Genomic DNA, 17,598 nt, shown 5'->3' on the forward strand with positions numbered 1-17,598 from the left:
AAGCACACAAAATTAGGCAGCCAAAGCTACTCAGTTACTTTACTCCTGTAACAAATGATTTCTATCACAATTCTTTTAGGGTAACTCCAAGCCAAGTAGTAATACTTGCACTCCAATCAGCTGATTGTATGTTTTGGGTCCCAAGTCTGCTCACCACTAACATCTGCCGTGCCGGAGTTATTAGTTAGATCCCTAAGTTTTGTTTCATCCGAATGAAGCAATGTAGTCTGGTGTTTTTTCACTCGTTTTCACCATCAGACTTCCCGCTTGAAAAACCAAACCAGCAGCGCTGTCAGTTATTAATTACAGTGTACCTTGTTTCACCTCCGTCTTTCTGTCATTTTAATGAGTCTTTTTTGATCAATCCGTCAAATCTTATAACATCATAGCCACTTGGAGGAGCCGCTAAGTGTGATACAACAGCAATTTGCACCATATCTTTAATGTAAAACAGTCCAAAGTAATTCACAGAGGAATAATCAATCAAGCAATGCTGAAACATGTCCAAGTTAAAGATCACTGATAATTAAAACTCCTACTTCTGCTCCAATAAAATCTACAAACCTCTTTGAGGCTGAGGCAAGAATATCAAATTCAAAAAAGATACAAATAAGAATAGCATTAAAAATAAACTCGGCAGGAAGTGAAAACTTTTTTGTTTCAGGTTTCAGTAAAGCTTTGCTGCAAATTACGTCTACGGGCAAACTTTTTAAAAATTCCCATTTGGATTAAGGAGTTAGTGTCTGAACTGTCAGAACCCAATCTGAGTAGGTGCTCTCGAGTAACCACACAAAAGGGCTAGAGGAAAATAAAAAGCACCCGTGTAGACCATCATTCATAAACAGTCAGTATTATTCTCCCTGAATAATTAAAATTAATTGTTATCCATGTCACATTCTTCAAATTGAGGGCCAGGTCAGTAATGTGTGCATTCACAGAGTTTCAGGTTGAAATTTTTATGGACAAACTAAAGGAATGTGGTTCAATATTTGACAATAGCCGAGTTTATGCCAGGGCTGGAACAATTGTTTACCGTTACTTGTATCTTATTTTCGGAGTTTTAAAAATACAACTGCTACGCCTTTTCACTCGCCAGAAACCGGGGCAATTAATTGTTGAGGAAAAAAAGCAAAACAGATATTCGATGCAGTCAAAGAATGGCAAGTGCTGCAGGGAAGAGCTCGGGTGGGGCATTAAAAATTCAGAAATAAACATCATAGGACTGGAGATAGAGGGTGATCCACACTGATGGTGTACTTAAGTTGGCAAGTTGCTTTCTTTCCTGCACCATCAACGCTGTGCAGTAACTTCCAGTCCGGACAACTTGGCGAGTGGAATTTTCCAGCCCTGGATTGTCCCTGTTTACTGATGAGCCTATCTTGATTCGTAACAATCCACGATCCAGTTGATAAAACTCAATGGTTCCATCTCTGATTTGTTCTGGTCGTTTTGTTTGCTTCGATCTGTCTCTAGGTCTGTCTTCCCATTGTTATTTCTTTCCAACACCCATTTTTCATCACTTTTCAAACCTTTTTAAAATACTTCTCATTGCAAGGGTCAAAATGGCCATCACAGTAGTAAGAGTACAAACCCCACAAAGTGCCGCGACAGGTACTGCATCCGGTTGTCTGAAAACTGCCTGTAAAGACAGTGTGATATCAGACTTAACAGTGCTAAGTGAAGATGTTTTTAACATGATTCTCGAGTTTGTTGGTGCAACAGATCCAGCAGGAAAATGATTTAAACGAGAAGAGAGGTGCCGGAGGATTCTTTTAACTATTTGAAGCACTGACAGGAAATTATCCTGCAGCTGAAAAATGTGCCCACAAAGCTGATCCATTCAGCACCTATTGTTTCGAACACTTCGCATAAGATGCACAAAACTCAAAGTAATTAGATTGTGCTCTTGGATTTGGGCTAGGTAGTGTTACTCTTACGGCTGGTATGTCTAGGAATATGCAGCAATATGTGATGGGTGTTCAGGAAAAGATCCAGTTAAAAACAGCTTGACGGTAGTTAATTAGTCAACGAGCTTCACTATTTCAGCAGGTAGAGTTTCTGCAGTGTGGTTAACGTAGTTATGTTCAAGTCAGTGACGTGATGGTGCCACAAATTATGTTGTTCCACAGGACACATTTCCTGGGGACCATCCTCTCACCTTGATGGGTGGTAATCAGCCTCAGAAAATGTACTTTCCGTCCTGCTGTTAGATGCAAAAATAGGCCAGGATGATTTTTGTCCATCGTTCCCACCCTTCTGTCTCTGCCGTGGAGCACTTAGCTCCTGGACTCCTTTCTGTTGCAGCCAAGGTTATAAATTATTAATTTGGGATGAATGTACATTCTACTAGTTTCAATATTCAAGAGTTATCACCTATAACACAAAAGATGTTAGTTAGACAATGACTGAAGCTGAACTTGGCAGTGTTATCAAGTACGGTGCTGATTTTCCTTTTGATTGTGGTGTGGAAAAGCACCCACTCTGGACTCTTTTTAAAAAACATTTAGAGTACCCAATTATTTTTTTTCCAGTGAGGGGTAATTTAGCGTGGACTGGGCGGCACAGTGGTGCAGTGGTTGGCGCTGAGAAAGGTACTGTAATAATTGTGGATGATTTTAATCCTCCTATAGATTTAATTAATCAAATTGACAAAGGTAGCCTTGTGAATGAGTTCATAGAATGTATTTGTGACAGTTTCTTAGAATGATACATTCTCGAATCAACGAGCGAGCAGGCCATCTTAGACCTGGTAATGTATAGCAACAGCATTCATTAAAGATCTCATTATAAAGAACCCTAAAGGTAAGAGTGATCATAACATTTGGAATTTTAGGGGAAGGAACTTTGGGTCTGAAACTAGTTTCTTGAACTTAAATAAAGGCAAACACAAAGTTATGATTGTAGAGTTGACTAGATTGGACGAGAAATAGATTAAAAGGTAAAACAATAGATGAGCAATGGCAGACATTGGAAAGAGTTGTTTCATCTCTCAACAAGGCTACGGCCTTGAGCTGCTGAAATCCATGTGGTGCAGATACACCTATCTGATCCAGCGACAGTGGGGAACAGTGATAGTTCCAAGTCAGGATGGTGTTTGGCTTGGAGGGAAATTTGCAGGTGGTGGTGATCCCATGTGTCTGCTGCCCTTGTCCATCAAGGTGGTAGAGCTTGGGTGTTTGGAAAGTGCGAGAGAAAGGACTGGCGAGTTGCTGCAGTGCATCTTGTATATTGTGTGTCAGTGGTGGAGGGAGAGAATTTTTAAGGTGGTGGATGGGGTGCGATCAATTGGGCAGCTTTGTTCTGGATAACGTAGAGTTTCTTGAGTGGTGTTGGAACAGAATTCACCCAGGCAAGTGGAAATTATTCTTCCACACACCTGACCTCATGATGTACAGGAGTCAAGAGATGAGTTACTTGCCCAGCCTCTGATCTGTTCTTGTAGCCACAGTATTTAAATACCTGGTGAATGGGGGATTCAATGACGGTAATGCCATTGAAGGTCAAGGGGAGATGGTTGGATTCTCTCTTGTTGGAAATGTTCATTGTCAGACACTTGTGCCTAAGCCCAACTGTTGTCCAGGTATGACTGCACATGGACACAGAGTGCTTCAGTATCTGAGGGGTTGCAAATGGTACTGAACACTGTTCAATGATCAGCAACCACCCGCACTTCTGCCATTACGATGAAAGGAAGATCATTGGTGAAACAGCTGAAGGTGGTTGGGTTTAGAGCACTACTCTGAGGAGCTCCTACAGTGATTTCCTGGAACTGAGTGATTCACCTTCAACCACCACAACCATCTTCCTTTGTGCTAGGCATAACTCCAACCAATGGAGAGTTTTTCCCCTTGGATTCCCATTGGGTACATTCCTTCTGGTGCCACATGTCCAATTGCAGACTGGATGTCAAGGGGGGGTCACTCTCACCTTGGTTCTGGAGTTCAGCCCATGTTTGGGACATGGCCAGAAGCCGAATAGCTAAAGGGGACTCAGTAGATGTTGTGTAGTGGTTTTCGATAAGATGCCCCACAAAAGGTACTACACAAGATTAGAACTCATGGTGTTGGGGTAATATGTTAGCATGGATAGAGGATTGGCAAACTAACAGAAAATAGAATCATGATAAAGGGATTGTTTTCAGGTGGCGTGCCGCAGGGGCCTGTGCCAGGACTTTGACTGTTTACAAACTATATTAATGACGGATAAAGGATCAAGTGTCTTGTAGCCAGATTCGCTGATACAATGATGGGAAGGAAAGCAAGTTTTGACGAGTTCGGAGGATAAAAAAGGAATATGGATATGTGAAGTGAACGGGTAAACCTTTGGCAGATGGAGTCTAATGTGAAAAAATGTGATGTTGTCCACGTTGGTGGGAAGATTAGAAAAGCAAAATATTATTTGAATGGAATGAGACTGTGAAATACTACAATGTAAGGGGCATCTTGTACACTAATCAGAATATTAGCATGGCGGCACAGCAAATAATTAAGGAATGTTGGCCTTTATCGTAATGGGAATCGTGTGTAAAAGTAGGGAAGTCTTATAACTGTACAAGGAATTAGTGAGGCCACACCTATAGAGTGCTGCGTACGGTTTGGACCTCCTTATTTAAGGAGGGGGGTATACTTGCATTGGAGGCATTTCAGAGAAGACTTACTAGGTCGGTTCTCGAGATGAGGGATTGCCTTGTATGGAATGGTTGAGCAGATTGGGCCAATTCCTCTTTGAGTTTTGAAGAATGAGAAGTGGTCTTATTGAAACATTAAAGGTTCCGAGGGGGCTTGAGGTGGTAGATGCAGAGAGGGTGGGTGGAACCTTGTGAAGCTGCCAGCAGCAGGGCCACGTAATTCAACAGGAGGCACAATGTCAACCTCCTGATGGTGGGATGCAATTTAGTTATTAATTTGGTGACGAATTGAGGGTGGATCATGCTTCCTGTTGGTAAGCTTCGGGAACCTCTTTTTAAGACATTAATGTGCCATGCAAGCAGATTTGCCAGATTAAATTTTACCTTTAGAATTAAATAAGCAGCAAACAAGAAACTGGTTTGAGACTCACGACCAGTTACGGGTGGGAATGAATCAGTGAGATGGTGCATTTGGACTGGGTAGGAGCTGCTTTTCTTGTTTGAGGAGCTTTATTGAACCGGGCAGAGGGGTCATTGATGCATTAAGACGGATTGGGACAAGGCGGAAGCTAGCAGCCCTACAAAGGTTCTTTTTTTTTTAATTTTGTACCCAATTCATTTTTTCCAATTAAGGGCCTATTTAGTGTGGTCAATTCGCCTAGTCTGCACATCTTTGGGTTGTGGGGGCAAAATCCACGCAAACACGGAGAGAATGTGCAAACTCCACACGGACAGTGACCCAGAGACGGTCTGTAGTCTGACAGTCTACAGACAGTAGGTTATTCGTGAGTAGGAGTTCAGGGGTTCTCCAGGCAAGGTCAGCGGTGAAATCCTGAGAGTTGAAAGTAGTAGATGGCAGGTCAGTGATAGTAGGAGGGTCGAAGATGGTGAGTGGCAGGTCGAGGGTAATGGGAGGCAGTTCCAGCATTCTGGTGGTGCGTGGGGGATGGTCACAGCATAGCCAGGGATTACAAACACCTCGTGAGTAGCCTGACTGACTTCGGGGACTGGCTGCTTGCCTGGTGGGAATTTAAATATGGTGTCTTGACCTTCAACGGCAGCGAGGCCTGTGACTTCCTGCCCTACCCTATTGCATGATTGACCGGGTTTCTCGCTTCTGCATATCTAATTGGCTGGCCATTGCGCGATCGCATGTGCTCAGCCTCCCCACCCCTGATCAGACGTGCAGCACACTATGGCCTCTGTTGTTGGAATCCCTGACACAAGAAGAAGATTCTGCCTGGTGTTTCTGTTTGTCAGTGCTCATTTACAACAAAATGCAACAAGGAGCTTCTTCTGAGTTTCAATAATCTTTGGAATTCTTGGCCTTAGCAATGAAGATTGAGTTGTTAGATGTTTTACAGCAAAATCCAGGTTATTGAGTTTGGGGGGGGGCGGGGGGGCAGTCTGGGTGGCATACTTCTCTCTTTCTGCTCTATTTCAAATGTTCTTATAGCACCCGAACCAATCTACCAGCCTGCAATTCACAGTTTCATCTTCAGGCATTGTAACTCTTGAAACTATGCACCAACTTCGGAGAGCTTGTTCTATGGATTAAGAAATAAAGCCTAGAGTGGTTTTTAACCATGATTGATGAGCAGATCAAAGGTTAGCAGAACTTTGTTTTAAAAAGATGGGAGTGAAAGATGAATGACATTAAAACGCCCATTCATCGGTTCAACTGATCCAAAAAGATTGAAGGACCTTATTATCGAAATTGAGTTTAGTGTTTACTTTGATTAAATTTGTACTGTTTGCACTGGCTATTTTGGATATTGGTAAATGTAAGGGAGGTACTATACATTGACTGCTAATGGGAATTGAGGCAGTTTCAATGAATCCTTGTTTGCTCACTAACTGTCAGGCTTGACAGAAAAGCAAAAAGTGGAATTTTGTCATTACGTTGCCAAAACTCACTCTGAAAATGCATCTTGGCTAGATTTCAACTAGTGTATAAAAGATGAACCCTGGATTGGCTCAGTGTCATACCCAGAATATCCACTTCATTCCGTGCATCCAACCTGGATTTTTTAATAACTGTCTGTATACTTGACATCCAACCAGAATGCCCAAACTCCAGTAATACTGCTACCTGTCACACCACTGGGTCGGTTGACAGTTTTGAAACGTTCTTTCTGGTCAGGTTATTTGATTCAAGTTGAGCTATCTCAAGGTGTCTTGTCTTGGGGTCATACAAAATGGAGAAGTCTGGTACCTCATCGCTCCCACCTGCAGGTAGGCTGTCGTGGAAAGGGAAGTTCCTTAAACTTAGTTAATATTTTGCTTATCTAACACCTTTCCCCTTTACTGGATGCCATTTGCCCCCGAGGATTGTTATCTATTTGGAATGTTGAAAGGCACATTTAACCTCGCTAAGATTATTTGTTCAGCGGTTGTAGTTTCCAGCCGACTTCACCCGACCTCAAACAGCCTTAAGCTGTTTGCAGCACTCCAAGCAATCAGAGTGTACACATCGCACAGCTTAAAATGTTTCACAGTTTCAGGACAGTATCACATGTATTGAGGTATATCAGATGCAAATTCAAACGCTTGTTCTGTAGATTTTCTCTTTCCTGTCTGGCAGAAGTGGAGAGGAAGCAGGGGAATGCCAGGGGGAGGGAATGGGGGAATCATCGTCAGCTCATTATTGTGCACTTTGCAGCAACTGTCTTGGTAGGTTTGTGATTGGAGAGAAGAGGGGAAAATAGAGAATTTATACCTGCATATGAAAATGAAGTCACAGTTTTGTCACGCTAACATCTTGTAACAAATTTCTCTTGGACATTAGTTCACACATTGCTTGAATCAGTCATCTTCATGTTTCACCTTCTGTACTTTTGCTTTTCTATGTTGTCTATCGGTTATTTTTCTCCTGCCTTGCTGTCATAAATTTTGCTTTTTTTTTTATCTTACAGGGAAATTCAATGCGAGTGTAAAATGAAGCCTTTTGAGATTAAATCAAATGCTAATCATAAATTTCCTTATTATATGTCAACTGAAAACCTTAGGAATGGAATTGACAATTGGTTAAGGAACTGGGCGTTTAAATGTGAAGGATATAAAGTGTAAATTATGTAAATGTTTTTTTTTTAATTTTGATGTTGTAGTTGCCCCTTGGAGTCTTGGCCACCATCTCGGGGATCCTCTGTAATTCTGATGAATGCCGACATGGCATCACAGTGGTTAGCACAGCTGCTTCACAGCGCCAGGGTCCCAGGTTCGATTCCCGGCTGGGTCACTGTCTGTGCGGAGTCTGCACGTTCTCCCCGTGTCTGCGTGGGTTTCCTCCGGGCGCTCCGGTTTCCTCCCACAGTCCAAAGATGAGCAGGTTAGGTGAATTGGTCATGCTAAATTACCCTGAGCGTCCAGAAAGGATGGTAGAGTTACGGGGATAGGATGGAGGTGTGGGTTTAAGTAGGGTGCTCTTTCCAAGGGCCGGTGCTGTCTCGATGAGCTGAATAGCCTCCTTCTGCACTGTAAATTCTATGATTCTATAATTGCTGGAAAGTTACAGGCCTTTATCTGTCCCCTTTCTGATAAAACAGATAAAAGTTCTTAAAATGTTTGGTAAATACTCGTGTATACTTGCAATTCCGGAATTTCCAAATTAAGATTTGTGGCTATTAATTAAGTAGAAAAATAATAAGCCATTCAAACGAAGCCAGAAGTCTTCAATAGTGTATATTTGAAATGCGCAATGTAAGTTGGAATTTTGCTGAATGAAAATGAGTTACAAACTCTCTTTCTTTGACATTAGATGGATCCGACATTCAAGAACAGTCCCATTTAACCTTTCCAGATGAAGTGGGGATTGTCAATGAAGCCCATTCTTCGCCACCTCCAGCAGACAGTGGCCGAATCAGAGACCATCTGCCCAGCAGTACTGAACCTGGAGTGACTAACCTGGCACCAAGTCTGACTCCAGCCCACCAACCAACCATATCCCTCATTTCAGATGACAACACGGACACATTGAGCGTGGAGTCATTAACACTCTTACCACCTACTGACGAGCAGCAAATCCGCAGTGTGAGCACTTTAACCCAGCCACCCACCATATCCAATGGGACAAAACAAAAAGACGCTAAAGAAAATGAGGATTCTGAAGCAACGGAGCCAGCGGCAAGCCCCTCACAATGAACGCAACACAACCTTTATTCCAGCTGGGTTTATGTAGAGTGAGGCAGGCTTGTAAAGCAAGGAAACTAAAACCTACAGTCTTCAAACCGAGAAGCTAGTAGATCTGTGGGGCCCAACAATTGTTTGCAAGTTTCTGTAGATTCTGTAACGAGGAAACCTTGCTCCTACAGTTACTGTGGAGTTACAGCTGACCGAGAAATCTACGTTATGTACATTTGTCTTTTACTACTGAAGCCTAGTAAAGCACTGTGACTGACTCAGACTGAGCGGGTGAGACAGCGGTTCTATCTCCCCTTTACAAATATGTACAACCCAGACCTGTGTTTTTCCCCCGTGTACATTTTATCACTATATTCACTCAATTCATATCCAACTAGATGAAGTATTTTATAAACTACAGTTTGGAAATTTAGCTGTTTTACCACTTTCCCCCACCTGAATAATTGTTAATTAAAATCCATTAACTTTGCAGATTTTAAAAATGAAATGAAACTTATCCCCCATCGCAGCTAGGTAAGAATAGATGCACCAAATAGATTGACTCACAAATTTTAATTCATTTTAATAGACCTCAAACGTGTTTCACTAATTGCACTTGAACATTTATCTGCCCCACACAGTTTTTTATTACAATATTTAACGATTTATACATGTAACACATTCAGAGATGAACAAGTTTTATAAAGTTTAAAGACTAAAATACTTGTTGCTATCACTAGCAGGTAAAGCACTATCATCCAGTTTTAGGATATGTCTATAGTAGAAATACTATGTATGGAGGTTGTTTCTGGAAGCTTTAAAATTTGGGCGTTTGCTGGAGAATTATCCCATTAACTCACGAACATGCCCAGGCAGCTGGATAACATGAGCATTTTGGGACTTCTGCAAGTCAGCCGGGGGGGGGGTTGCATGTTCACGCACCATCATTTCAGACCATCAGACATCAGCCATGCATATTCTGCCAGTGGAGGAGTATGTGTTCTAAAACATATTGAGCAATGAAACTTGTGGGGAAAGAAGGACAGTACCAAGTAAAAGGCCTCTTACCTTTCCACAGAAGGAAAATTATTGAGTATTCCTTGTGTGTTGCGAACATCCACTTCTGTGATCGCTGGAATGGTCAGGCATTTTTTAAAAGTTATCTTAACAAGAGAATGGATGGGTGAGAAATGGCGTAAACTAAGAAACTGAGCTCTTACTGAGGCCATACACACCATTATTAAGACAACTGCATGTGGAAAATGGTGCTTTACGAAAAGAGGACTATTTTGGACCTCCTGAAGGGCAAACTTTTGGATTAACCTTGTACAACTTTGTTTTAAAAAAAGAACAAATCAAACCCAAGTTTCAGTTTGGCTCACCAGTGATCCTGCAGTTACACATAGACATCATTTTGCCTCATTCCCCCCAACTGATTGGCTTGTCCGCAGTTTCCCCTGTAGGATCTGCTCCATTTTAACTTTTGGGATTAATGCTGTGAGATTGAAAATCATGGACAGATGACGAAAAGAGCTTGTATTTATAATTAGCCGTCAGCCACCTGGGTCTCGACATGTTGCCTTAGTTCCTACGCTGTTCGAACAAAATCAAAGCAAGATCAAAAATGCGCAAGGTCGTTAGTTCTCAATTATAATAGATGGACGATATGTAACAAAGTAGGCAAAATGCAATTCCAGTAAGATGAATAGTAAAAACAAAGTAACCTGCCCACAAGATGGGAATGCGCGACTGATCTTATCTGTAAAGTCAGAAGATCCATGTGGTCAAAATAAATAAGGAAACAACAATCTTATTGGCATATTTAACTCTGGAATGTTTTGACATTAGTTTTTCAGTGTACTGTAATCTGATATACAGCTACAGTCCAGAAATCTCAGTTATCGGAGTTATCGGTTTTTAGTGGCAGTCTTGCCGATTACGGAAAGCTTATTAATATTTATGAGCACTCTTTCCTCTTTTCCAGACACCCTGGTTAGCTCTGACGTTACGGAAATAGATTGTTCCACTTATGTTTTGAATGTTTTTCTTTGCTGGACACTACTGCATGTTGCAGCTGATATTTCAGAAGCTGAACTATAACTTAAATTGTTCACTATAATAGCCCTCAATGCAGTGTAAAGGTAACCAGATAGTCCGTGTTCATTACTCTGCACAGTTAGCATCTGGCTAACCTCCACTGATACTGTAGTTGTACATTGCAGAATATAGTGTCACAGTTATATTGAGCTGACTTAGTCACCCTTTATAAAGAATATTCTTAAAAACACTAATACCAGAATCTTAAAATTCCACCGGCTATTTTATCACATAGAAAACTCACTTAACTTTGTCAGTGAGTCCACAAAGCTTCTGAAATCAACACCTCTGTCCCAAGCTCCCTATGTTTATACTGCACAATGGAGTGGTGTAAAACATCCTTGATTAATTTCCCCAATTCAACTGTTACCATCGGAAAATTCAGCTCAAAATCTGTAACTACAGCATGTGCTCGGTGTTAACAGCAATGACATCATTGCCTACGGTCTATCTGCCTATCAGAGCAGTTTAACTCCAGCAGATCACATGGTCACTGCCTACTATTCCCGCAAGTGGAAAATGGAATAAGGTGACCAGGCCACTGGAGCACATTCACATGAACATTTTCATTCCACATACCGAGACAATGGTGGATAGACCGGATGTACAACTTTACAGCCTTTTGTCATGGCCTCGTCACTTGAGTATAGGTTTAAATAAACATTGTAAAACTTTAACGTTAGGCAGATAGCGGAGGCCAAGATCAATCTAGAAAAGCATGTAGTTTGAGCGATAATAATTGTCACTCAAATGATCAGACAACTGGAACTAACAAGTCAAGCATGTGACAAGTAAAACAAAATTAATTTTCCCTTTTACATTTGTTGCTATCAGAGTAGTAATACGCAAGTTGACAACTTTATAGAAGTTCAGAATGCTCACTGGATTATAGCCTCTCAGTTACTTATACCGATACTGAATCTTTACTGGCAACTGTGCAAATTATAAAGCTGTTGTATATCTGATCTTAAATTTCTTGCGCAAACATTGGTGTTCACCAAAAATTACGAACTAATGGAAGAGCTGCAGTTATGGAAGGAAGCAAAATGCCCCTTTTGGAGCGAACTGGGCAGATGCATATTTAGTACAGACGTGAAGAACCATTTCTGCCAAATAATTCTTCACGTGGGTTTAAGACGCGTCCCGCAGCATTTCAACCTCATGGCAGGAAGGAGATGGGCCAATTTGGATTTCTGCTGCCTCGTAGGGTAGCGTAGATTGTTGGTATCAACTATTTAACTGGGTTTCTTGGATTCGACAAGCCACCAGATACGAGATTCACCGAAGATTTAGCTGAACAAGGTTGAATATAACTTATTCGGCCACGATCAAAAAGAAAAAGGTGCATTTTCCTCCCGGGAGAGATTTTGACGCGTCTTTACATCAGTAAAATTAGTTGCAGAGCTTGATGTGTGGCATATTCATTCATGAAGGCTTTCCTAGGCATCCCTAGTATGGCGTGTACTGAATTTGCAACCGCAAATATGAACTTAGGACCATTCACGCCCCGTCACTGCATTGAGTAACACTGTGTAAGAAACAGTGCATAGGTAGTATACAGAATGTATTTCATTGTTGCACAGCAAAGGATGTATTAGTACAGCAAATGGACTTAATGTACAGAACACATTTTCCCAGCGCTCAACGAGTTTTGTATGATAGATCAAAAGAATCATTGTAAATAAAGCATTCTGTGTAGATTCTTTAAAAAAAAACTTTCTTTACTTCAGATTAAGCAATACTATATTTACATTAATGCCATTTTAGTTACAGTGCAGTATTTCAAACTGGATGGGGTTTCTTTATGGCACTGCCTGAATGGAGAAGTGTAAAAGAAATTATAAACTATGTATATTGGAAAATTTGCATTATGTTTTAACCAAGTCGTTTGCTGTGTATGTATATGTGGAAATTTTCTCTCTTTGTTTTCAAAATGAAGGTTCCTTTCAGACTTAGGCTTGTGTTTGCACTATGAGCTCAGGTACACAGGCAAGAGTTGTGTGACTTGGATATTCCACAATGCACGAAGAGGGACACAACAGGAAAACATACAAATGTAACCTGTTTGTCATCTAAGCAATGGCAATAAATGTAAGTTTTCTTTTGCATTTCAAATGTGTTCATTTTTTGCTCCTAGCTCGAGGTTGCTAATCCATTCAATATGTAGGCTGTTGACCGTGCAATCAAATTAATTGGCTAATAATGCCTCGTGGGGAAGATTGACGGTGGTTGCGTTGCGGTTCGCTCAGCAAGGCCACTTTTACATGCATGCACCTTTTGCCCTCAATCACCATCCAGTTCGGGTGGGGAAGGACCAAAAAAAATCTACCTCGAGTGGGAGCCACCAAATGGACGACCACTCTTTCCATGGCTACCAACGGAAGTCGGAGAGAAATAAAGTTAACCTATCAGGTCAATTACTACTTTTTTCAGAATTCCAGGAGCTACAGTATTTTCCTTTGGTGTCAAAGTTATTTTAAAATACTACTTCGAAAATCCTCTGCACAACCATATAAATTCTCACTAATTTTGGGAGTCTTTGAACTGCAAATCAGATGTGTAATGTAAAGCAAAGTTCCCAGACATTGACCTTGCACATGCATGAATTTTTCCAATATATTTAAAATGTGTCAAACAAGTTTCCCATTGGAGGAAGTGTCTCTGACAAGCTGAGTGCTCGTGTTCGTGTTGCTGCTAGCGACAGCAAACGTGACTTCCATCAAGCACCCGTGCCAATAATTCCCAGCAGGTTGCAGTATGAGTTTAGAAAACTCCCAACACCGGTCAATAAAGATGCACTACAGATAAACAATCTAATATCAGAAGTGTGAAGGCAGGCAATAGGAGGGGTGATTAAAAGCTTGGTCAACAAAGTAGATTTTAGGGAAGGTTTTTGTATAAGTGTTTTTTATTGGGTTTTAGTAGCAAAGGTGTTTTAAGAGAGCAAGGAAGTGGGCAGCATAGTGGTGCAGTGAGTAGCCCTGCTGCCTCACGGCGCCGAGGTCCCAAGTTCAATCCCGGCTCTGGGTCATTGTGTGGAGTTTGCACATTCTCCCCGTGTTTGCGTGGGGTTTTCCCCCTCAACCCGGAGATGTGCAAGGCAGGTAAATTGACCACACTAAATTGCCCCTTTATTGGAAAAAATGGATTGGGTACTCTAAATTTATTTTTTTTAAAGAGCGGGGAAGTGAGGTTTAGGGAAAAGTTTAGTCCGGGGTTTTATGCCAAGACCCAGGAAAAGACGGCCTGCGATTGTATGATGAGATTGAGGTATGCACCCGAGGTCAGCTTCGGTGAAACGCAGATTTTTGGAAGGTTGTAGGGCTTCTGAAAGCCATGGGGTTTGGGGGGAGTGAGGTTATGTGACATTTGATAACTAAGATGAGAATTTTAAATTGGAGACATTGAGGAACTGGGGACTAGCTCAGGTCACCACCGGGGTTAAACTGCAAGTTTAGGTGAGCATCACTTGGTGTGGGTCACATTGGGCTGTGAAGGAAGACAAGTGGAGGGTCGGTTACAGCAAATTTACTTTTCTATTAGGGCAACCCGGTGGCGCAGTGAGTTAGCACTGCTGCCTCACGACACCAAGGTCCCAGGTTCGATTGAGGCTCTGGATCATTGTCCGTGTGGAATTTGCACATTCTCCCCGTGTTTGCGTGGGTTTCACCCCCACAACCCAAAGATGGGTTGTGGGGGTGAAACAATGCCGGCAGCACGGTAGCACAGTGGATAGCATTGTGGCTTCACAGCGCCAGGGTCCCAGGTTCAATTCCTCGCTGGGTCACTGTCTGTGTGGAGTCTGCACGTTCTCCCCGTGTCTGCGTGGGTTTCCTCCGGGTGCTCCGGTTTCCTCCCACAGTCCAAAGACGTGCAGGTTAGGTGGATTGGCCATGCTAAATTGCCCTTAATGTCCAAAAAGGTTAGGAGGGATTATTGGGTTATGGGGATAAGGTGGAAGTGAGGGCTTAAGTGGGTCGGTGCAGACTCGATGGGCCGAATGGCCTCCTTCTGCACTGTATGTTCTATGTTCTATGTGCAGGCTAGGTGGATTGGCCACGCTAAATTGCCCCTTAATTGGAAAAATGAATTGGGTATTTTAAATTTATTTTAGAAAAAGATTACTTTTCTGCAGGAACAGTACCACAGGAGATATGCTATGTGACGGTGTTATAATATAGTTTATGATGTACCTGCCAAAATAGAGGTGTATGCTCTGATTCACCGTCAGCATTGTCTATCGGGGAACTCGCCACTAAAGACAATACACCCTAGGACACACACAAAACCAAAATACTGCAGACGCTGGAAATCTGAAATGAAACAGAAGGCTGGAAACACTCAACTGGCACCATCTCTTGGAGGGAAGCAGTTAGCATTTCAGGCCTGTGACCTTTGAGCCTCGTCTGTGCACTTACTGTCTCCTGCCAAACAAGTCATGTAAGAAGGCAAAATATTTTCAGGTCATTAAAATAGGGCACACCAAAAATGTTAATGTACATTTTTTGTGGAAAGCTGTGGGACGTTGCGTGACTTTCAAAGATGATAACTCAATCAAGAGTTCAGGTGGCACCATGAACTCCAGAGCAGCTCCAAGAAAGCTCTAATTGTTTATCTGAATTTGCATCAAACGTTTTCTGAATTATATGATGGGATTGGTGTGTTTCACTCACTCCTACACTATGCATGCAATGCAGAAGACTATTTAAACTCCTCCTTAAAGAGTCATACCAAAACCATATTCAAAAGGGTTTTTCCTCCTCCATTGAAGCTATTGATTCTTTGCTAGGGTACAGTTTCAGGTGTGCTGAGCATCCTTTGGTACTTGTCCGCGGGTGCTACTAATGTTATGAGCATTGATCGTAAATGCTGACTCGTTATTTGACAGTGAGGACATTACAGCTGGGCCCAATCCTTCTCCCACAGCAGGAGTCACTGGATAACTGGGAGTGAGAATCCTGCTGGATTTTCCCCCTTCTTTGCGATCATCCAGGAGCGCTCAGACCATCTTGTTGAACATAGCACATTAAAACTGGGCCTTGTTACTCACTAATGAACTGCCTTGAGCATTAAGTGAGTAGTAAAGTTCTTACCGAACAAGGGGAATTTAAAGCAGATGGATTATATCATAAAGTGCCAACAGAGATGCACAGTGCCTGCAGTATTTGTTGAATGTACTAAATCTGAAGACCCCCCCCCCCCCCCCAAATTAGATCCCGGCTCTGGGTCACTGTGTGGAGTTTACACGTTCTTCCCGTGTTTGCGTGGGTTTCACCCCCACAACCCAAAGATGTGCAGGTTAGGTAGATTGGCCACTTTAAATTATCCCTTAATTGGAAAAAAATAATTGGGTACTCTAAATTTATTTTTTTAAATCTGAAATCCCCTTGAATGTTCTGCTGTAACTCTGGTATGAGCCCAAAAGAAACTCTTGCCCTCCGAAACTGCAGACCTAGCTGTCATTCCCAACTTGTGTAGCTATCAAGTTGCAGTGGTTATGGCCACCTACTCTCCACCTACTGGCATTTGCTATGAGTCCCTCTTCAGCCACATTCTGAGAAGGAAGTGAGATCAGCAGGAGTTAAAATGCTTTGGCCTTAATAGGGCAGCAGGGCTGCCCTGAATCCTCCAGAAATCAAAGATTAATAGCTAGGAAACTGGGCGGCACGGTGACCCAGTGGTTAGCACTGCTACCTCGCTGCACCAAGGACCCGGGTTCGAACCTGGCCCCGTGTGTGGGGTTTGCACATTCTCCTTGTGTGTACGTGTGGGTCTCATCCCCACAACACAAAATGATGTGCTGGATAGGTAGATTGGCCACGTTAAATTGCCCCTTAATTGGAAAAAAAAGAATCAGGTACTCTAAATGTATTTTTTTAAATTAAAAAAAAAATTAAGACAAAAATAAAGGAAAAAGAAATCTCTCAAACTGCGCAAACAGCTCTGGAGAAAAGTCATAGTGGCATTAAAAATATCAGTGTCTTCACTTTTTTGAACACTTCCAATGGAGTTCTAAAAGCATTAAAGATGGGAGCATCCAATTGAGTAATGAAGAGCCTGCCTTCCATTTAGTGTGAGCAAGTGATACACAGCGAGGTTTAGACTGTCAGGTGACCAGTGATGAGGGTATCCAGGGCAGTTGGATACAGCAGTACTGAAACCTCTAAAAATACGGCCAACATGAGTCACCCACCATGTGGGGCAAGGAGTACATTTCCTGCCCACCCTACCACCTGGCTTCCTCCGAACCAGTTCCAAGTTTAAAAATTGACCCCACAATTTTGGCAATCAGATAATCAATCACTAGTGGCTTGAACCTCTGTTAGATCAGTGCCACACCCCAGTTCTATTGTAGTACATTTAGTCGTGTATTATGTGCAAAATACTATTTTTGACCTTGCTTTTTTCCCCACATTTTTTAAACTTGAGTTGAGCAAACCACTTAACATTTCATGGAAATAGTTTGCTGTGCACTCCCTCCAAAGTTTCTTAAATCAGGAATCGGGGACTTTTTACTTCATTCCAAGTGCTCAACTAATGGTAGCTGGTATTACAAGGATTGTGCTCTGTTTATAGCCGTGGGGGGAGGGGGGGGCAACCTGTGAGCTGGGGCCACGTGCGGCCCATCAGGATTCCGAGTGCGGCCCCCAAGACGTTTTGCCCACATGCAGAGTTGGCACATTCCGTTGGTTTCCATCCACATAACCTTTTTCCTAGCGGTAACCTGAAGTGATACGCACATAAAGCAAAGGCCT

General features: G+C 42.2%; 1 protein-coding gene across 1 annotated transcript in view; it reads left to right on the forward strand.

Moving 5' to 3' along the window:
• Positions 1-12,951, forward strand: part of clec16a (C-type lectin domain containing 16A) — a 324,098-nt gene extending 311,147 nt beyond the window's left edge. The window contains exon 24 of the mRNA XM_072481721.1: positions 8,385-12,951. Coding sequence (XP_072337822.1) covers positions 8,385-8,767 — 383 coding nt within the window. The 3' untranslated portion in view covers positions 8,768-12,951. The remainder of the gene's footprint in view (positions 1-8,384) is intronic.
• The last annotated feature ends 4,647 nt before the right edge of the window (positions 12,952-17,598 follow it).

Source organism: Scyliorhinus torazame, chromosome 17 (genome assembly GCF_047496885.1).
Source record: "Scyliorhinus torazame isolate Kashiwa2021f chromosome 17, sScyTor2.1, whole genome shotgun sequence".
Lineage (NCBI taxonomy): Eukaryota > Metazoa > Chordata > Chondrichthyes > Carcharhiniformes > Scyliorhinidae > Scyliorhinus > Scyliorhinus torazame.